This window comes from Anopheles moucheti, chromosome 2 (assembly GCF_943734755.1).
Source record: "Anopheles moucheti chromosome 2, idAnoMoucSN_F20_07, whole genome shotgun sequence".
Classification (NCBI taxonomy): Eukaryota; Metazoa; Arthropoda; class Insecta; order Diptera; family Culicidae; genus Anopheles; species Anopheles moucheti.
The window spans coordinates 102,510,135-102,531,073 of NC_069140.1; the positions used below are offsets into that span (position 1 = coordinate 102,510,135).

Genomic DNA, 20,939 nt, shown 5'->3' on the forward strand with positions numbered 1-20,939 from the left:
ACCCTGCAACGGCGAGACGCATAAAAAATTGGTTGAGAGAATGGAATGAAAATACGCACACTCTTTCAAATTCTACCTTTCACACTCATCTATTCTCTCTTTCTCTTTCTTTCTCTCTATGAGTTTTCTCTTTCTTTATGCTCCGAAAAAAATTGTGTGCTCTTCCGTTTTTTGTCCTGCTCTTTGTTTACATATTTCTACGCCGGTGACGCTAAATTTGTCTGACGCTTTCACGATGGTGTTAAGTTTTTTAAAATTGGCAATTTAACAATTAAACTTTGCTTATAATACGGCGAAAGCCGTAATAATGGAAATATATATATAAATAATTAAATTTTGCATACAAAACTCCGTGAATTTTTAAAACCCGCGTATATCGAGAACCACGTAACTCAGGTATTAACTGAAATGGTAGTTAAGAAAAGTTCATAAATAGATGATTGCGTTTCGGTCAAAAGCGATGTCTGAATATAATCAAAGAAACAAGTCTGGTATGTCGATGTACAATCGAGGTAACCATTATGGATTATCATCATCAGTTTTGGTTCATACGTTCTGCTGTTAAGAGCTTCTTTCGTTCAGATTATTTATTTTCGGATACTTGTTTCACGCACTCGTAGAAAATACCATACCATGGCAGTCAAATCCCGCAAACCCTCTGTACGTGGCGTTCCTAAATCGTTCAAAAGGCAGCCAAAAAAACGAACAACTTCAAAACACCCAGCTCAGAGTCACCGGGTAGCTGCAAACAAAAAGCGTACCGCAATATCACGTCTCAATCGTCCCGGAATGTCCCATAGCAGTGACGTATCGAGCGACTACATTCCCACGCGTTTGGCCATAACAGATTTGAATATACCACCGGAAAGTCGAAGAATGGTTCTCTGTGATGGAGAAAACATCGCCTATAATGACATAACCCAAGAATATTCCGGGATCCGGATGTATGAATGTTACCAATGGTTTGCGTCAAAAGGATTCGATACTGTCGTGCTATGTCCCGATTATGTAGTAAACAACCTTGCGGGACAGCTACCCTCCATGAATTTGATAATTGTATCCGGCATTAGAAATGAAGGAAACCCAACAACCAATATACCATTCGAATTGGAACTTCTAAAGAGGGCAAATCACACAGAAGCGGCAATCGTGTCGGAACGTTCGTTCATTTCAACGTACGAGGACTACGAGAACGTTGTGAAAAATCGTGTAATTGGATTCACGTTCTTTAGGAATTCGATTTTTATCCCTGTGGATCCATATGGTAGGGCGGGACCATGGCTACGCGAAATTCTGTATAAATAAATTATAAATTTAGAGACTCTTTGATTACACTTCTGCCAAGCATTAATCTACCGTTCTTGGTTACCATTTATTACGTACCCTCACGCATTAGTTGATCTTCTCGATAGTGGATGGACTATACACTAAACCAAATGGGTACACTGTTACAAAATATGGTTGTTTTACATTTTAGTTATCTCTGCGCTCTGTTACACGTCCTAGAACAAACTAACACATTCAAATATAGAATCGATTGATGATGGAGAAATTCGTAGCAAGCATAGACCAAACATATAGCTATGGTATAAATGATTATTCCCTCTGAATGCTCTCTTAAACTTTCGCTGCAACATGAACACAAAGAAGATACAAAAACGAAGAGGAGTAAACAACATGATATATGATTCTGCCTTTCCGTCGTTGTTGGCTGCCCCTACCATAATATATACTACAAAGCATGAGTAACAAAAAGGGAAGAATGGGGATTTAACAACCCAAAAATTTTGGAGAGTAAATTTCTTTATCAAAAACAGAAACATTCTCTGTACAAAGGTTCTAAAGATCGTCATCGCCAATCCACTCGAATGCTTCGTTCTGCACGGAATCTTTGCCATTTTTGAAGCGTACTGTCGTGTTGAATTCCTTCAGTTTACGTCGAATAAAGGAAGACCCGTTGTTTGTGGAGTGTTGTTGTTGCGTCGCATGATTCGATGTTCCGTTGTTGCTACTACTATCGTTCTACAAATATAAACAACAGACGTTTTTATGGAAAATGTACAATAGCGAATATAAGTAACACACACACACACTTACATTAACTAGATTGCAGAGAGTATCGGTTGAACAAGAATCGGTTATGCAATGGTTTGATCCATCCCGTCGAATGTAGGAGAGTGGCGTATAATCTACATGTTGTGGATTCTGGAGGAATGGTAAAAGACAAATCAAGAATATCAATACAATGGTCAGTTGGAGCAGTTCTACACAACTAACCTGCAAATGTGCGGGATCGGATCCATTCTTCTGATTGAGTAGCTCATCGACGATCGACTGAAGGCACACGGACATAAGCATCGACTGTTCGCTATAGATAGTAATCCACTTGAGCTGGTTCTTCGCCATCAAGTACTCGAACGAAAGCTCCAAGCTGATCGTGGACGATTGTGATGGCGATGGTTGGGATGATTGTTGCAAGCGACCATTAACAGTTGAGGATTGTTCTTCATTCTTGCAAAAGGAAAGAAAATCTCATATTTATCCTATTCCACTCAGAAACACACGAACTACTTACAATATGGATAGGAGTTACACGCCAACACCGGATGCGCGTGACTTTAAATTTGGTTTCCTGCATCTCTTTTCCCACGTACGTTAGTAAATTGAGTTCCTTATTTCCCAGCACGATCGTCGCTACCGTATTCGGTTCGGGAAAGTCCACATTGGCACGTGGAAACTGAAGACATCCGTACAGTGGTAGCTTCCGGACGACTTCTAGATACTCGCTCTTGCTGCCCCGCGCCTGCATGTTTGTGAGCTGCTCGCTAAGATCGCGGGACGTTACAATCCAGCCCCGCTCGACATCGCTGAGCGCTTGGATGTAGAGCAGATTAAGCGCGATCCGATCACGCATCAGTTCGACATCGTAGCACGGATCCCAATATCCGGTGCGCAGCACCAGCTTGCATTCATCCCAACGTTTTGCTGAGATATACGGAGCTTCAAAGTCCATCAAACGTTTCACGATCGTTAGCTCACCGTTTGGCTCCTTGCACATTAGGTACAGCGCAAAGTAGCAGGCACGATCCTTCGCTAGGTCGATCAATGCACAAGCCTTCTCTAGCACCTTGCTCGTGCACTCGGTTGTGTAGACGTTGGCCGATATTCGGTAGCCATTCATAAGGTAAACGTCCAGCGTTACTTCGCTACATTCGGTAAATGAAGACTCCTGCTGGGCATTCAACAAGAATGCGCGCAACAACTCCGACCGGCACAGTACCGGATCCTGGCCCACTGGAAAACAGGGGAGTAACAAAAGAATTGGAATTATCTCTTCGAAAACTATCAAAAAGTGCTGCATATTCTTACCTAGCTGTATGTAACGCTCTAAACTCAAACGCCTCTGTTCGATTTGATTCGGTGTGAGAGAGAGCAGTTTCTTTGGAGGAAAGCTGGGAAGTGCGATCGACGGTAGAGACCGTTTAAGCTGTTCGTGCAGACTGTGCAGCTGCTTGTATCGAAGGCAACAGTGAAAACTGCCATTTATGTGAATGTTGAAGCCCTGTAAAGAATTATTAAAAAAAAACAATTACATTTGAAACTATCGATTACAATTTTTAGGAAAGCTTAAGCGGGAATCCAACAAGAATCCAGTTTCTTGCCTCACTACTCAATGCATACCAGATTACGCTAGCGTCATGCAATGAAGTGTACACGTTTTTAAATGCAACATTGTTAGTAATGCACAACTAGAATGTATCTAATGCATTTCGCTCCATTTCCAACACCCAATGAGGAGATTCAGGAGTCCAACTAGAGCCCCAGTTGTAAACCAGTTTATATTTCATTTATTACATCCATCGTCTGCTTTTAAAATAAAAAGTGCTTAATCGTTATATCGCGATTACTCACGGTGTTTTGTGTGCCGATTGAACAAAAAACGATTTGCGCAATGTTCATGGCTTCACTCTTTACTTCAACAACGATGAAGCGGTGCTTAAACCGAATCCCATTAGAGTGGAAGCGAAGGACAAGTGGATTTTACCTCGATTCTCGCACCGTCTTTCACGATCATGCTCTTATCACGAGTGGTTTGACCGAAGGTTCAAATGTATATTCTATTCGTATAAAGAAAAAAGGTAACTATTCCGGACGTTGTTCATCATATTCTTGGGTTCGAAACATCGGAGTAAATCAGTCAAGCAAACACACTGGTTGGGAAGTATGTCCATGCGGATTTATCAATAGAACGTGTCAACGGGTGTTTCCCAACATTTTCGTCACTTCACAAATATTGGACAGCAGATTCACGACGCGCATAGTTTATCTCATGCACAGCCCGTTTTTACACCCCGTATAGATCGATTCCTACTCATTTAACATTCCGTTTGGCCATTGCGTGCCTATCGACAGTAACCGCCGGGTCATAGAGCCGGTTTGTTTATAGAGTTTGTTTAGTGCGTTGAAACGGTGCGGTCGAAAATAGATTCGATCCAAAATATGGACCAGGGCAGCATAACTCTAACCCGAATGCATATCGAACAAACATTCGAAGTGTGGCCGGTTTTCACAAAGTGGCAACAGGGTTTCTCAAAACAGCAAGGATAGGCTTTTGGGCCGATCACGATCGAATGCCAGTGTTTATCCACTCATTCGTAGACCTTCACTTGAAATTGAACATTTATTCATTCAATCGCTTAAGTCCCAGGTTTAAAATGGCTGATTACATAGTTCGTTCCTTCCAGTTAACCGGTTTGTTTATGAAACCCTGTCATTTCACAGAGTCAGAGTCACTTCTTTGAATATCAGTCATTTAGTTGAACTAGACTAATTTTTAGACCAAACCTCTCCCTCCTCATAGCTTAGCGAAGTGCTGAATTCCAGACCATAAAATATCCATAGCTCAGTTCTGCTCCAATTCATGATCAGTACTGCAGATGCGCTTCATAGCAAAGTGGAAATCATCCTATACAATCTCACTACCATTTTATTGCACTCCTCAAAGAAAGCGTTGATCACGCCCAGACCACAGAAGGGCGAGTGCATTAGACGCACGCGGAAAGAACGATACGAGCTGGGCGTTGATGACCGATACGACGAGATGGTCTGGAACATGGGATTCCTCCCCTATGACCAACGTTACTGGTTGCGTGTTTTCTGCGGCTAGCAGGAAGATGGAATGAAGAACGAAAGCAACCTTCCCCTGTTTCATCACGCCTCATCGGTTCGGTTTCTCAATTGCAGCAAAACGCAAATCTAAACCGACCGCTGATGGAACGCAAAGTGAAAAACTTCCATCCGAAAAAACGTAATCGCCTGCTCCACGTCTTGACGGTACAAAGAAGCAATCAGAGCAGCAAGCGCTCGATTTCAACGGCTACTACTACTACGCCCAGTGCCAAATAGATCCAATCAAATGTCGGACAGAAGGGAAATTTAATTGGATAACACTAGATGTACGCGGAAACAACGGGAACATGTGGCACATGGTGCTGAAATGCGGAAGGAACCTTACCGTGTACGATGATCCGCTTCCATCGGATACAAATTCTTGGGTGCTCGGTATCGAAAAGTGCATCCTATCTGCTAGCGGCTAATTGTATTTGTTGAAAAAGTGCTGTGTGCTGTTTCTGCGATGAGATTCTGGCCTTTCGTCTGGTAGACGGACATAGGTCAACATCCGCTGGCAGCTCCAAACTTTAACCCTATTAGCGTAGGCCCTAGTACAGCATTGTCAACAAGGTTAATGCGATGGTGTTCATTACGTGTCGGGGAAGCTTTTTTTTCTTTCTCCAACTTGGTGGCTTGTATCCGTAGTTTCAGTGTCGGATTCCCCTGCAGAGCCGCTACAGGAGTACCGGTTTTTTACTTTTTACGAAACGGTGCACTGTTAGCAACTTTTCACATCTTCACACCATGAAATGGTTGTAACTCTGTGGGATGTGGCAAGGTATCTACACAATCATCCTACGCGCTACTGCCAAACGGGACTGCGAGTTATATCGTTGCGGAAATGATACTACACTCGTCTGCACACACGGCTGCACTTGCAACGATTGGGTTTAATTGAAAAAATATCCGCACAGATTAATCTATTCTGCCGCAATCCGCTCGCAACTCTAGGCACACACCATCCTCTGCAGCTACTTCCTACACAGAGCACCAGGGCTGAAGTTGATTTTCTCCTAACTCACAGTTTCACTAGTATGTGAAACAATTACTTGCTTTGCAATTACTTTGACCGAGTGGCTGTTTACCGTATTGCACGCTTCTATTGCTCCGCGCACAGCAACAGTAGAAACCAACAACGAACGACGAACGAAGGAAAGTGTTCCGAATTATCAACACAACCCGGAGTGTGGAGTAAAACACGAATAATCACAAAAAAACAATAGCAGTGTTGCCGGACTAGTCCAAATGTTGACGTTTGTTTGACGTTTCCAACAATGCACTATGGGTGACGTTTTATACTGGACAACATTTTTATTAATTTCAAAAATGTCGTTTTTTGTGCCAGTATCGAGCATCCTTTTTGATAAATAGTATTCAAAGACCTCAGCGAAGGTATGTAAACGACCACCTCCAGAAAAAGGGGGAAATTTAATGAAAAATGAATCAAATCGTATTTTTTTATTGATAACTGAAACTACAACACAGAATTAATTTAATGCTGTATCGTGCACTACCAACGTGTACTACCGATTCCGCCGACGAGTGGATGCGGTAGTACACGGTAAGGTGGCCAGCGTTAAGCATCCCAGTACTGCCACCAAACCGCACCCATACGAAAGCATTCCTTTGTAATACTCTGGACATTCGGAACGGTCGTGACATTTCCTAAAAAACAAAAAATAAAACAAGTTGCCATGACTATAACGATATTCGCGCCATATTCTACAGCTAGCCACTTACACCAACTCGATGATCGCTACCACCACACCGATGATCAGCTTGTCCACAAAAGTAACAGCCGAGTAGATAAATCCACCCTGATCCGCATGCTTCCCGATCATGTCGGCCGTGATGCACAGGCTGCTAATCATCGTGATTGAGCTACCAGCTCCAAATAGGGAGGCGATCAAAAATAAGGACACTGTGCTGAACGATCCCGATCCGGGCGTGAGGGCTATCCAAAGGCACACACTTGTACTTATAATGGATCCTATAAAGTACACCCAACTATTGCCGAAAAAGCGGTTGGTGTACTTTAGCAGCAACGACGCTACGAAGGAGGCGAGAAAGGACACAAGTGGAACTGTTGCTAGATGTTCTACGTTGGCATTGTTTTCTGCCGGTGTTACATTCGGTTGATAGGCACGCTCGTCCAACCATAGAGGCATGTACACGAGTGAGGTTGTCGTAAAAAGTCTCGAGAAGACGTACCTTAAAAGAGCACAAAAGAAATATTTAGTACGCTTAGGGAGTAGTAATCAGAAGCGCCATCCACTTACAGTAAGGCATTCTGGTACAGTAGAGGTGACTTGAAGAAATTTTTCTTTGGTTTACGATGAACGACCGAGTCGAGCACGGTCGAAGATTCTGTCAAATGTTGAAAACCATTTGCTTCTCGCTGCGTATGTTCCACTTGTTCAATATCGGTTTCTGCTTGCGGTCCTGATGGGCGGTCTACGTTGTGCTGCAGCGCTGTATTACGTCGTTGCTCATACCCGCTGATTGTGAGTGAAAAGTAAAACAAAACCGACATGGAGCCGCCAACGAGTGTAAGGATTAGAGAGATATCCTGTGGTAAAACGAAAATGTGAACTTAATTATTTCTAGTCATCTTTACGAACGGATTGGCTATGGAGTCCATCGTGTTCAAAGAAATGCTTAATATATTTACCTACCCGAAATCGGTACGCATCATCTGGTCCAATCTGATTGTCACCGCTTGTACGACTCCGCAATACTGCCCACGTGACTATGTACACCACCACGTTGGACACCATTGAAACCGAGTACCGGATGGCGGTTAAATCTGATCGATCTTTCTGCGTGCGTGACAGCTCCGGTATCATGGCAAGGTGTGTCACCTGTATGATCGGCCACCCAAACTGATAGGCAAGTATCACGATTACGAAGTACAGAATTTCCCACCAGTGAGGCGCCACCGAACACCAGGGACACAGGGAAAATATCATCGGAAATGTGAAAAATGCTATTAAGGTGCCTGGTAACATTGCAAGAATTATACGTATTAATATAGGCGAACAATGTACATCTTACTCTCGCAGTTCTTCTCTCACCTGCTATATGCCACTGTCGTTTCGTTCCATACCGGTCGGTCAGGAAACCTACGATCGGTGTCGCAATAGCATCTCCGACCTGTCCCAACATCACCATCGCACCGGCCTCGGCTGCCGGCATTCCTAACGTACCTTGCATAAACAGGAGCGTATAGCTGAACCAAATACCGACACTGAGATCATTGTGCACATGACCCAAACCGTACCCAATCTTTTCGTACATCTTCAATGTGGAGCTCTTGTCCAACTGGGCACTGTCCAACGATTTCGGGGTCTTTCCGGGATCGGTGTGTGGTTGTGTTCCATTTACTGCCGGCACTACCGATTTTGTGTCCGTCGTGGCACCATAGCGGTGTATTGTTGTGCTGCCGTTTGCCGGTGGAACTTTGTTTCCAATGCTGGCCATGTTGTATGCCTGGACCAGTTAATGAAGGCAAAGGATAATTAATATCCTATATAATGCATGGTGCCTAAATATTACAGGAGTATCACTTCACACGCGAATTTTTTTCGCCTCACCAAATCGCTACTCTTTCTACACTAACCCTTATTAACAATGAAAAACGTGAATGACGATTGAATTTGAAATCTATTTTTTATAAAACGTTATATATTTTATATTTTACAGAATCCAATCTATTGATCTGCTAATATCACATTTCTATTTTCTTCTTGTATTATGACTTATTATGAAATTGTGAGAGACGTACTTCTGCGATGTGACACTGAAACCGAACAGCAGCGGTAAAGATTGTTTTATCATGTTCCCATAAAATCTGCACCTAAAAACATGTGTAAACATAAGTGCTCTAAACACGTGTGTTAATGAGCGTATTTTACGCAAAGTACATAACAGTCATTTGTTGCGTCTGGTGAACATTTTAAGGCATCATTCGATCTAGCTGTGACAAGACCATCTAGCAAAAACAGAATACTCTTTTTCATTTCCGAGAATTTCGTGTTTTTTTTTTGTCGTGTACACTAGCTAATCGTCCCATTTTCAGAGCTACGCAACAGAACTATGGGATGTACGCAAACTCAATACAACAAGGTATTTATCGGACGTATTTGACGTTTTTTGCCGTGTGATAAAAATCTACTAAGATAAAAACACGGGACTTTGTGCTATCTTTAATTTCCTGAGCAAAACATTATTTTAGTCGTCTAAAAAACGTTATAAACATATATCTAATAAACGGGAACTAATATTGGAAATCATAGCGCACAACTCAATCGTTTGCTTAGTTAAATCTTAGCCGCATAATAGTTCTTATACAAACAAAATCAAATGTCCAGTTTTCAGTCAAATCCCGGTTGGACTGTGATCACGTCAACTAGACACAGCATTCGACCATGTATACCAAATCACACTTAGTCTACTTTCAGCACTATTTCACACAAGATTGACAATCCGATCATCAGCGGTGAAAATGAGAAAAATAACTTAAAAAGGTAAGCAGAATAAAGAGAGGAACCTTATACTGAGTAAGCGTAGATCTATTAATTATTTCTCTTATTTTCTTACCATTTGAAACCCTGACTACAAGAAAGAATAAACAATCAACATTTTACACTTTACTTTACCATATATTTAAAATACAATAATTTTCATAAAATAATAAAACATTAGTAAAAGAATTCAAAGCAATTGAATAGAACATAACTGAGAACATACCACACAGAATTAAATTAATGCTGTATCGTACACTACCGATTCCGCCGACGAGTGGATGCGGTAGTACAAAGTAAGGTAGCCAACGTTAAGCATCCCAGTACAGCTGCCAACCCGCACCCGTACGATAGCACTCCTCTATAATACTCTGGACATTCGGAACGGTCGTGACATTTCCTAAAAAACAAACATAAACCAAGTTGACAAGATTAATACGATATTCGCGCCATATTCTACAGTTAGCCACTTACACCGACTCGATGATCACTACCACCACACCAGTGATTAGTTTGTCTGCAAACGTAACAGCCGAGTAGATAAATCCACCCTGATCGGCATGCTTTCCGATCATGTCGGCCGTGATGCACAGGCTGCTAATCATCGTGATTGAGCTACCAGCTCCAAATAGGGAGGCGATCAAAAATAAGGACACTGTGCTGAACGATCCCGATCCGGGCGTGAGGGCTATCCACAGGCACACACTTGTACTTATAATGGATCCTATAAAGTACACCCAACTATTGCCGAAAAAGCGGTTGGTGTACTTTAGCAGCAACGACGCTACGAAGGAGGCGAGAAAGGACACAAGTGGAACTGTTGCTAGATGTTCTACGTTGGCATTGTTTTCTGCCGGTGTTACATTCGGTTGATAGGCACGCTCGTCCAACCATAGGGGCATGTACACGAGTGAGGTTGTCATAAAAAGTCTCGAGAAGACGTACCTTAAAAGAGCACAAAAGAAATATTTAGTACGCTTAGGGAGTAGTAACCAGAAGCGCCATCCACTTACAGTAAGGCATTCTGGTACAGTAGAGGTGACTTGAAGAAATTTTTCTTTGGTTTACGATGAACGATCGTGTCCAGCGCGTTGGAAGATCCTGCCAAATGTTGAGAACCATTGGCTTCTCTTTGCTCATGCCCCAGTAATGATTCTCGCTCAATATCCGTTTCCGCTCGTGGACCTGATGGGCGAATGATGTTGTGCTGCAGTGCTGTATTTCGTCGATGCTCGTACCCGCTGAATGTGAGCGAAAAGTTGAATAAAACCGACATGGACACGCCAACGAGTGTAAGAATCAGAGAGATATCCTGCGGTAAAACGAAAATGTGAACTTAATTATTTCTAGTCATCTTTACGATTGGATTGGCTATGGAGTCCATCGTGTTCAAAGAAATGCTTAATATATTTACCTACCCGAAATCGGTACGCATCGCCAGGTCCAATCTGATTGTCGGTGCTTGTACGACTCCGCAATACTGCCCACGTGACTATGTACACCACCACGTTGGACACGATAGACACCGAGTATCGGATGGCGGTTAAATCTGATCGATCTTTCTGCGTGCGTGACAGCTCCGGTATCATGGCAAGGTGCGTCACCTGTACGATCGGCCATCCGAACTGGAAAGCAAGTATCACGATTACGAAGTACAGAATTTCCCACCAGTGAGGCGCCACCGAACACCAGGGACACAGCGAAAATATCATCGGGAATGTAAGGAATACTATAAAGGTGCCTGTAACATTGCAAGAATTATACGTATTAATATAGGCGAACAATGTACATCTTACTCTCGCAGTTCTTCTCTCACCTGCTATATGCCACTGTCGCTTTGTTCCATATCGATCCGTCAGGAGACCCACGATCGGTGTCGCAATAGCATCTCCGACCTGTCCCAACATCACCATCGCACCGGCCTCGGCAGCCGGCATTCCTAACGCACCCTGCATAAACAGGAGCGTATAGCTGAACCAAATGCCGGCACAAAGATCATTGTATACGTGCCCCAAACCGTACCCAATTTTTTCGCACATCCGCAGTGTGGAGCGCTTGTCCAACTGGGCACGTTCCATGTCGACGGTTGTGTTGGGAAACGTTGTTGGGTTCGTTTCGGGATCGGAGTGTGGTTCTGTTCCATTTACTGCCGGTACTACCGTTCTTGTGTCCGTCGTGGCACCATAGCGGTGTATTGTTGTGCTGCCGTTTGCCAGAGGAACTTGATTTCCACTTTTGGCCATATTGTATGACTGGATAAGGTTAATGAAAGAAAAGGATAATTAATATATTTGGTATCACATCACAAGTGGATTTTTTGACCCACAAAGTTGTTGCCGATAATGACTGAAAACTTATTATCTGATCGTTGACTGATAACTCAAAACTGATCTACTAATATTGCACTTCTATTTCATTTTGCTGTATGATTCGTATTTATTTAAAAAATATATTTAAAAAACAAATATCTATGTGATAACGAAACAGTAGAAAAGTATGTTTTATTGTGATTTTGTTTCATTTACACCGTCAAATGCAAAGCTCGAAACACTTGTGTAAATGAGCCTATTCCACACAAAGTGTGTCACAATCATTTGCTGCGTCTCCCGAACATTGTTGAACATTGAATCGATCCAGCTGTGACTAAACGATATCTAGCAAAAACAGGAGATTCATCCCCATTTTCGTGAATTCCTTTGTTTTATTGTGTACATCAGTCATCCGTCTCCCACGAGATGGATTTTTGTAAAAAGCTGCGTTGCTATTTGTTGAGGTTGTTTTACTTGTTTCTTGCATATATTTACAACAAGAAACAACCCACCATTGCCTGACTCATACAATTATTTTGATAACAGTATTGTGCTTCAATATTGAATCACAAAAACGTGAAATAGGAACAATAAAACGTCTTCAGGTAACATCAAACTTGCAAGATCCAGTTTTTAAGGTGAATGTCAGATTTCGCCACGCCATGAAACATTTGTGGAACTGTTCAGGTCCAAGAATATAGCGATCATAATGAAATACAGTTTAATAAAACAAATGATTTGAATTATATTTAACAAGCGAACCCCAATATTACTGCAAGCATTAAATCTTCTGTCGTACATTTAGTTTGTACAAAATTCTGATTCTTTTTCAACGTGATAAACATCATCCTTCAAAAATAGGAATCATTCCACGAGCAACATGATGAATAATTTAGTTCTTTCCACAGACTTACTTTACTTAATCACTTGCTAGCTGAACCTGCGAAACCCTCCACTGCTTCTGGTGCATAGTGCGGTATCTTCTTTGTTGGGATTGTTAATTGTACACTCGACCCAAACAAACCATATGATAAACAGCTGACTAAACATGCATGCATGTGAGCGCACACACGTCCAAGTTCATAAATTACCGCCCAACACTAAGCGCATTCATATCGGAAACAACGAATGACGACTAGATACACGTGTATATCTGGCTATTGTGGATTTCGCTTACAAAGCTCATTTTTACGCACACGGCTCACAAACACAAACACAACACTGACAAATGGGAATTGCGCATGAAAAAAGGGGAGGTGGAAAGTTGTGAGAAAACACCCTGTCAAAGCAACACTGTTCGATGATGATGCTGGCACTGATTTATCCGCAATGATTGCGCATTTTTTGCATCAATTTCATACACTTTTTAAGCTTATGTTTAATGATTTTGCGTTTAGCAGTGGTGCGATACTATAGCTCGATGGTACTTCAAGTGCGCCAAAGATAAACTATGGCACATGGCAACGAATACGTAACACAACACCAGCCCCACTGTTCTGTCTCATATCCACGGAATAAGGCGTATATCTGTTATGATCAGCTGATAGAGATTTTTATATTTCCCTTATTCCTTCTTCAAAACACACGCGAAAGTTTCAATATAGGACAAACTGCTGTCAAACCGGACGGAATGTTTATCAACACCGATGTTGTATCGTCGTGTTCCACTGACTATCTCCAACTCTCCAATGGCTATCAAACGCAAAGCTGCTGTCGGCTAACCCGTGGAGCATGAAACGTGTTTTGGAGCATCTCACTACTACACCGACACAGGCAACAATGCGCACTTGTTTGCTTTTTACCGTGTTTGAGCATGAAACTCACCACTTTCGGTTTGTAAAATCTGTTCTAATTGATTGGAATTCACAAAACGGGTTGAGCACTGAATTACGTTCATTCATCACTGTAAATACCCATCCGGACGTGGCATCGGTCTAAAAGCGACTGAACGATTACTTGCGCACATTAACCGTTTCGAGGAAGCGGCCTACAATCACATGGCCGATGGTGATGAGGGTGATGCCGGGTGCATCTGTAGGGCTTCGCGACCGCTCCATTTTGCTGCCCGTACAACGACCCGCGCATGTAAAGGAGGACAGGTTTATGTACGGCTTTGGCGGTGGGCCGAAGTAGCTTCCAAGGCGGGGAGATGCCTTCAAGCCGGCCGAATGTAACTCATGCATGGCCTAGGACAATGTTCCATTTGAAGGGATTCCGATGACTGGTGTATGTTCTTCGTGAAAAGAACTCAGGTAGATCAAACAAAAACCCGATCAAACTCTGACGCTAAACCTGTTTATAATGTGGGTGGATAATCAGATAGACTTCTTTACTGGAGTCCCGAACACCGTAGAGCAGTTTTTAACTATTCCATGCTCATTAGGGCGCCTCACGATTCGAAACAACTTCCGGTCAATTAGGTGCTCCTCATCTGAGTTACTACCGTTTGACTGAGGCTATCAGGCGTGAATCAAAAAACCATTTTTGTCCGTTAAAATCCACCAAAACATTCAAATGAACAGTTGTTTCCGTGTGCTAGTTAATGCGGGATAATGTTCTAGTTTCCGGGGTTTTTAAAAAAGGAAATCTCTTTACATGCTCGGCCTGAAATTGTAATCGATACATGGTATGAATTTCGAAACTAATGACATTTATGTGCAAGACTCTGTTAGCTCGGAAGACCAAGCCATAAAAGTGCTTTCCGTTCTGCGTTTATAAACGAAGACAAATACTACTACATTATCCAAGACAGATGATAGACACTAGACACAAGATGTCCAAGATGGTTTCTGAAGAAAAACGCGCTAAAGAACGATGAGACGTACGTTGGAAGGGTGGGAAAGATATGAAGAATTTGAAGTTTCAATTGTAATAAATGAAAATAAATGTTAATAACACCGGAATAATAGAAGAGCCACCGGAATGTTCGCCTTGGCCTCGGACTAGTTCTCGCATCCATGCCAGAGCGCAACGTTTGGCATTGTCGTTATGCAACGTGCTGTAACGAAGCACCACGATGAAAGGTAACCGGCACCAGACGGCAAACGTCGGCCGATGTCTGCTTGTGGCACTTGTGCTTGTTCGTGGAAAAAAATCCGGTTCAATCGCAGACATGCCAGGTGTGGAGGAAAACTTTCGTTTTCCACTTGCAACCAAATGCATCAAACCTCGTGCGTCGGCATTGATGTCAAACGCGAAGGAAGACCCTAAAGAGACGTTTGCAGTAGTTGCCTTTTGCTGCCTATAATGATATACTTTGCCAGATAAGTGTTTTAAATGATGTTGAAGATATTAATCACACTTGTTTGCTACGTGCATTCTAGCGTTTTATTTCGTCTTAGTCCAAAGTGCATTGGGTTCTCTTTGTGTTGTGGATAGAGTAAGCCATCAGTCCAAAGCCTTGCACTCAGACACGATCTTGCGCCTCAGCACCAATACCGATCTATTGCAATATACTGCGCACCTCCAAATAATCGCGCTCTCAATTCACTATTGATTGTTTGATTTATGATAACACCATACCACAGTAATGTTCAATGATGGACGTTCGAAGTGTCGACAGAGTTGCGGTTGCTCGTTATCAAGTGATTGTTGTTTACATTTGTGCAGCACGTTCTGTACGTGCTGTACGGCAAAGTAGGAGAGGGTTAATTTCACGGTTGAAGAGCCGTTGTGCCTCTTTTTAAAGACCTTTGGAATATGGAAAGCAACTTTTTTGTTCTTTTTATCGGACTTTGCTGAAATCTACTTTTGCTGTGAACATCACAAATTTTATTAGTTGGTATGTTGGTGTTGTGCATACGAAATGGAGAGTTTTCTCTTTTTTTCTTTGGTACGACGCCAAACACCTGTAAATGGAAATCATTCTGTTTCCAAGAAACTCAACCCAGGCCTGTTTTCCTTCACCCAGGCTGCATCCAATCTGCTAAAAGTTTAGCTTCGCTTGTTTCAGACAACAACTTCACTATTCTCCTCTATACCGAACGAGTGTCGAATGGGTCGCTAACCTGCACCGTCCATGAATCCGGCAATTCATCACGAACCCCTGGCCAATGAAATCTGGCGGAATCATATGGCCAATGACCCCGAGTGTCCGCAAAGAGCGAAATATGCCTTATTCGGTAACGCGCGCCTGCTAAAAAGCGGGTTAATATGCGCGTTACTCCTACCCAGCCCAAAGCGCTATACAATCCTTCAACGTTCCCGGCGTTGAATAAAAATGCTGACCAAACTACCCCGGCAAACTCTGTCAAAGAATCATCCCGAGCAAAATCTGTCCCGACTGTCTTCATCCCGCCTGGCATGCAAATGGCTGCGTATAACCAAACAACAATATTTAAACAATGTAATTGTAAAACCATTACCATGGATAAATTCTCCGGTATTCTCCTCCGGTATCTTAGCGGTGAACCGCCGTAATACTCTGCACTCCGGGCGAGCCTTAGCATGGTCACAACCTCCGGCAAGGTACATTGTCTCCAAGGTCCTCAAATAAATCTTAAGACCTCGTGTCCCTGTCGAGTGAACGGTTCGCACATTCTGTTTTATTAGAAAGCAGTTTAATAGGTGTGTAGAAATTTGATTAAATGTTGAAAGATTTGTAATAATTTAAATATAAGATTTAAACTACTCGAACCTTTGAAATATCGGATGATTTTAATGCGACGGGATTGTGATATTTTCTTCACATGCCAACGGTTATTTCAGACCACAGCACGTGCAATTTCACTGAAAACTGACAGCATTGCACGTGCATGACAGCTGCGCTAGATTTGACAGCGGTTTATTTACATACAAAGGCCAGCAACGCAGCGATCGGTGTGTGCGTGTGTGGTTCGTCCAACTAAAATTACACCTTTCCGGCGGGGTACAATGCGGTAAAAGAAACAAAAACTACCGCGTTTGCAGTCGCAAACGTCCTTGAAACGGCAGCATTCCCTAGCTATAGACAGTGTATGTGTTAAGCTGGTGTGATAATTTGATTGATAGATTTGCTTTTGTCGAGGCGGCAGCTACTCGATCGGCATACTTCTGTGCGGAGGTTTGGTTATACAAGCGAAACTCACCCCGTTCCGCTACTCGCAACGTCGGGATCAACCTGCTCCAGAAAGGTTGTAGCAGTTACTTTCATCTTTACAATCATCAAACATTAGACCGGAGAGACAACACTCGTGAATAATGATTTGCTAAACAAACAACGTGCAATCGACGAAAGTGCTGGAGACTAAAGGTGGAATTCAAATCTAGCAAATCATCATGACGGCTAGCTGACGTTCCTAGTTGTCTGGATTTGATACGGTGGAAGAATTGCATACAGTCGCTGTTAAGAGACAGAACCGCGTACTTGCGGTTCCGAAACGATTGTAGACGTATCGGCAGTATCGAATAGCGAAACCTTGCCGCCAAAGCAAGAGGACGAAATTCACTAGCGTCGCAGCACGCGTTTAGAAGACCTTCCTTCCCCGAACAAGTTTTCGGTGGCCGAAATTCGTCGCTAGCGAAGAGGGGACCGGTTGCTGGTGTTACAGATGACCGCGTCTCATTCCAACGCGACGATTGTTGCGTGAAGCAGGTGCGTGCCGCGTGTCTGCAACGTGGTGAACTTGAAAGTGCAACCGAATCATTTGTATAGTCGTGCGTAGAAACAGAAAACGTGCAGATTTTCATTGGGAAAACTGTTTTCAAAAGAGGAGCAACCACTGACGGAAGCATCAAGATGGTAAACATGAAAGCTGCCCTTGCCATCGCGTTGGTGTTCGTCGGTTGCTGTAGCAACGTGGTGTTTCTCGAGCTGCTGGTTAAGTAAGTTTGTAGGCAAATAAGAGGGCGTATGTTTTTTTATTTAAAGCATAAATTATGTAACCGCGATCGCTTAAAGTTGCGATGTCATCCCCATCGTTTCAGTTGATAAGCGATGAAGAAAGAGAAAAGACGCAAAGATCATGATGTGTGTGCGATTCCGTCCTGTGTCAAGCGTAGATCGGGGTGGTGTATCAGCTGTTTCACCCCACTCTATCGTGACACTTTTTATTATCAATAATCGCAATCTTGGCTTCTGCCCTTGTTGATACACCACCAACACACATACACTCGCTTCGTAAAGCAATAGTGCGCATGCATGTTGCCGGTGTTGTGCCCTTCACATTCTGCAAAGCATCAGTTGATTTATTTATAAACACAAAACTACTCTCCTACGACAGCTTTTTTATGGTATTGCTATGTATTTTAATAATTGTATTTGATTGCAACGTTATAAGTAGTTGCCTTAACTATAATTGCTTTGCGTAGATCTTCGTAAAACGCATGTTGTTTTGAAAATAAAATTTAGTATTAGACACGCTTTGGTGTATGATTCGGTGCACTTGCAGTGTAATTTGTGCTGTTCATTACTGCATTATTATCGCACACGTTGAAACATCGACGAGCGAGCTCGTCATCAACGCTAACCGATAGCAATGATAATGATGATATGGCAGTTAAATTGTCCATTACTTGCAGCTTACAAGCATCGTTGCAAAATTCCATCTCTCAGTGTTTGTTTATCTGTTCGTCGATTTTCGAACTAAGTTGTGCCAGTAGCGACTAAGTTTATCACACTGATCGTGTGTGCCTGTCCCCTGTTCCTCTCAACTCAGATTACACCACAGTATGTGTGATTGTTTCCCTCGTGTGGTAAGGAAAGATCTCTTCAACATGCTCTACAATTATGAATCCGACCTGGTCAGGTCTCTATTTCCTGATGGGAAAAATGCTATGACCTAAGACTGTAGCTAATAGGTCGTTCAAAGGATTCCAAATCTGAGATATTAGTGGTAGAATAAATTGTTTCTCTGGGAAAATCCGCAGGTCCTGAGACGGGTGTGAGAAATTTGATCGAACTCGTCTTATATGTGTTAAACGGAACTGAGGTGCTACTTCAGGTGTCAGATCGAATTAATTAAATTTCTTTTATTTCAATGGGTAAAATTGCGTTAAGATACGAGCAAGATTACGAAACGAATATAACTCGTAACTCAAGGAACCACTGTAGTTCATGGTACGTTAGTGTGTATCGTTTTAATTGGTCACGTTTGAGCTATACGGATGGAATTGCATATTCTTTCAATCTAAAGCATTAGCGCATAACCACCACTTGTTTGTTCGTTGTTGCTTTTCGCACTTAACTCCACACATGTGTGCAACGACTTTTTTATTGCGATCCATGCTTTAGAGACTCAAAACCTCCCAGTGTCCTCAATATCCCGACCTTTCTGACGGACCCGCTCAATTTAGAGTTTTACTAATTAAATTTGCCTACCTTTTTTCTTTCCACAGAATCGATCCAGGATCGGGCAATCTGATCACTTTCCTGCAGTTCCTTTTCATTGCACTCGAAGGTTTCCTGTTTACATCGAAATGTGGCACCGTACGGCCGCGAATTGGTCTCAAGGACTACACCATCCTGGTAGTGATGTTCTTCGTGGCGAGCGTGTGCAACAACTACGCGTTTGATTTCAATATTCCCATGCCGCTGCACATGATATTCCGGGCCGGTTCGTTGATCGCGAACATGGTCATGGGCATACTGATATTGAAGAAGCGCTACGACTTTTCCAAATATCTTTCCGTCGGTATGATAACACTTGGCATCGTGATCTGCACGATCGTGTCCGGCACGAAGGTGGAAAGCACCCAAGTCGTGAAGAATGCCGCTGACGAGGATCCGGTTTCGGTGTTTTTCTGGTGGACACTTGGCATTGCTCTCCTCACGTTGGCGTTGTTCGTGTCCGCCCGGATGGGACTTTACCAGGAGGTCTTGTACAAGCGGTACGGCAAGCATCCGAAGGAAGCCCTCTTCTACACGCATCTTCTACCGCTGCCATTTTTTGCACTGCTTGCTGGAAACATTTGGGAGCACATCCAGCTGGCAAACGCAAGCCCGTTGCAAACTATTCCAGCGCTAGGGATATCCCTACCGATCACTTGGTTGTACCTTCTGGGTAACGTACTAACGCAGTACGTGTGCATCAGTTCAGTGTATGTCCTAACGACCGAATGCTCCTCGTTGACGGTTACACTAGTGGTAACGTTGCGTAAGTTTGTCTCGCTGCTGTTCTCGATCGTGTACTTCAGCAATCCTTTCACCATACAGCATTGGATCGGTACGATACTGGTGTTTGTTGGCACGATTATCTTCACCGAGGTAGTTGGAAAGATCCTAGCTGCATTGCAGCCTGCGGTGAAGGAGAAGAAAAAGGTAAAATAAGTGAGAACCAATGCTCAGTTGTTGATAGAAAGGATATTTGTTAACAGCAATAGTGAGAGGCTGAAAAGGTACCCCTAGAAGAAAGAAGCACTTAGAATATTATAGAACGAAACAAACGGTTGCCCTTATATAAAAGCATATGGACAGTATGTCCTAGGATACGTGTTTAGAGCGTGACGTTAGACAGAGGAATCTTCTTTCGAATAGCTAAGCTTCTGTTCAATCCATTCAATAACCTTACTCAAATGGATATTTGTTTTAAAAGAAAAGTACGGCTAACAGTTTTTTGGCTTTTGAAATTCGTACGAAAAAACCCTGCTAAAACGGAAAGGTACGAACTGCCTCGATATTTTTATACCGAATTTAACAATTGCGTACCTCATTGCAAATTAGTTAGGAGGAAAACTAGCGTTTTGTTTTGGGATGATTTTTTACCGATCGAATGGAATAGGTGTGATGTAGTATTGTTTCTAGTTTAACCAGTGATGGTCCTAATGATGATTAGATGTAAAGGAATGGCGCAAAATCAAACTAATTGAATGCACACGTGTAAATTATTGCTCATGACGATTATGAGAATTACGTCCGGTGGATTTCTATTCTGGAATAAAGTGACAAATAATGAGACCATGAATCGTTTTATCGAAGAGAATTGAATGAGGAAATGATAGCAATTTCAGTGAAAATCTT

General features: G+C 42.7%; 4 protein-coding genes across 4 annotated transcripts; 1 reads left to right on the forward strand and 3 right to left on the reverse strand.

The window, feature by feature from the left end:
- Positions 1-1,341: 1,341 nt before the first annotated feature.
- LOC128310825 (sorting nexin-17) lies at positions 1,342-6,253 on the reverse strand. Its single transcript, XM_053047550.1, has 6 exons — positions 5,516-6,253; positions 3,370-3,562; positions 2,576-3,294; positions 2,278-2,511; positions 2,098-2,205; positions 1,342-2,022 (listed from the first exon to the last, which is right to left on the reverse strand). The coding sequence occupies exons 1-6, from the start codon at positions 5,576-5,578 to the stop codon at positions 1,840-1,842; spliced, it is 1,500 nt and encodes a 499-aa protein (XP_052903510.1). The 5' UTR covers positions 5,579-6,253; the 3' UTR covers positions 1,342-1,839.
- A 442-nt stretch (positions 6,254-6,695) lies between these two features.
- LOC128298750 (major facilitator superfamily domain-containing protein 12-like) lies at positions 6,696-8,652 on the reverse strand. Its single transcript, XM_053034528.1, has 5 exons — positions 8,247-8,652; positions 7,848-8,170; positions 7,452-7,741; positions 6,913-7,383; positions 6,696-6,837 (listed from the first exon to the last, which is right to left on the reverse strand). Exons 1-5 carry the CDS (start codon positions 8,650-8,652, stop codon positions 6,696-6,698), a joined length of 1,632 nt encoding a protein of 543 aa, XP_052890488.1.
- A 1,182-nt stretch (positions 8,653-9,834) lies between these two features.
- LOC128310761 (major facilitator superfamily domain-containing protein 12-like) lies at positions 9,835-13,657 on the reverse strand. The gene is made up of 6 exons (XM_053047477.1): positions 12,919-13,657; positions 11,512-11,947; positions 11,114-11,436; positions 10,709-11,007; positions 10,170-10,640; positions 9,835-10,095 (listed from the first exon to the last, which is right to left on the reverse strand). The coding sequence occupies exons 2-6, from the start codon at positions 11,936-11,938 to the stop codon at positions 9,954-9,956; spliced, it is 1,662 nt and encodes a 553-aa protein (XP_052903437.1). The 5' UTR covers positions 11,939-11,947; positions 12,919-13,657; the 3' UTR covers positions 9,835-9,953.
- A 3,260-nt stretch (positions 13,658-16,917) lies between these two features.
- On the forward strand, positions 16,918-20,875 carry LOC128309904 (UDP-xylose and UDP-N-acetylglucosamine transporter). Its single transcript, XM_053046404.1, has 2 exons — positions 16,918-17,806; positions 19,319-20,875. Exons 1-2 carry the CDS (start codon positions 17,721-17,723, stop codon positions 20,247-20,249), a joined length of 1,017 nt encoding a protein of 338 aa, XP_052902364.1. The 5' UTR covers positions 16,918-17,720; the 3' UTR covers positions 20,250-20,875.
- Positions 20,876-20,939: the final 64 nt, after the last annotated feature.

Coding starts and splice junctions, on each gene's coding strand:
- LOC128310825 (XM_053047550.1), bottom strand. CDS start 5,578: ATGCACTTTTCGATACCGAGCACCCAAGAATTTGTATCCGATGGAAGC. Junction 3,295..3,369: donor AGAGCGTTACATACAGCTAG/GTAAGAATATGC, acceptor CCTGTTTTCCAG/TGGGCCAGGATCCGGTACTG. Junction 2,206..2,277: donor CCGATCCCGCACATTTGCAG/GTTAGTTGTGTA, acceptor CCATTCCTCCAG/AATCCACAACATGTAGATTA.
- LOC128309904 (XM_053046404.1), top strand. CDS start 17,721: ATGGTAAACATGAAAGCTGCCCTTGCCATCGCGTTGGTGTTCGTCGGT. Junction 17,807..19,318: donor TTTCTCGAGCTGCTGGTTAA/GTAAGTTTGTAG, acceptor TTCTTTCCACAG/AATCGATCCAGGATCGGGCA.
- LOC128310761 (XM_053047477.1), bottom strand. CDS start 11,938: ATGGCCAAAAGTGGAAATCAAGTTCCTCTGGCAAACGGCAGCACAACA. Junction 10,641..10,708: donor CTGTACCAGAATGCCTTACT/GTAAGTGGATGG, acceptor TGCTCTTTTAAG/GTACGTCTTCTCGAGACTTT. Junction 10,096..10,169: donor GTAGTGATCATCGAGTCGGT/GTAAGTGGCTAA, acceptor TTTGTTTTTTAG/GAAATGTCACGACCGTTCCG.
- LOC128298750 (XM_053034528.1), bottom strand. CDS start 8,652: ATGGCCAGCATTGGAAACAAAGTTCCACCGGCAAACGGCAGCACAACA. Junction 7,384..7,451: donor CTGTACCAGAATGCCTTACT/GTAAGTGGATGG, acceptor TGCTCTTTTAAG/GTACGTCTTCTCGAGACTTT. Junction 6,838..6,912: donor GTAGCGATCATCGAGTTGGT/GTAAGTGGCTAG, acceptor TTTGTTTTTTAG/GAAATGTCACGACCGTTCCG.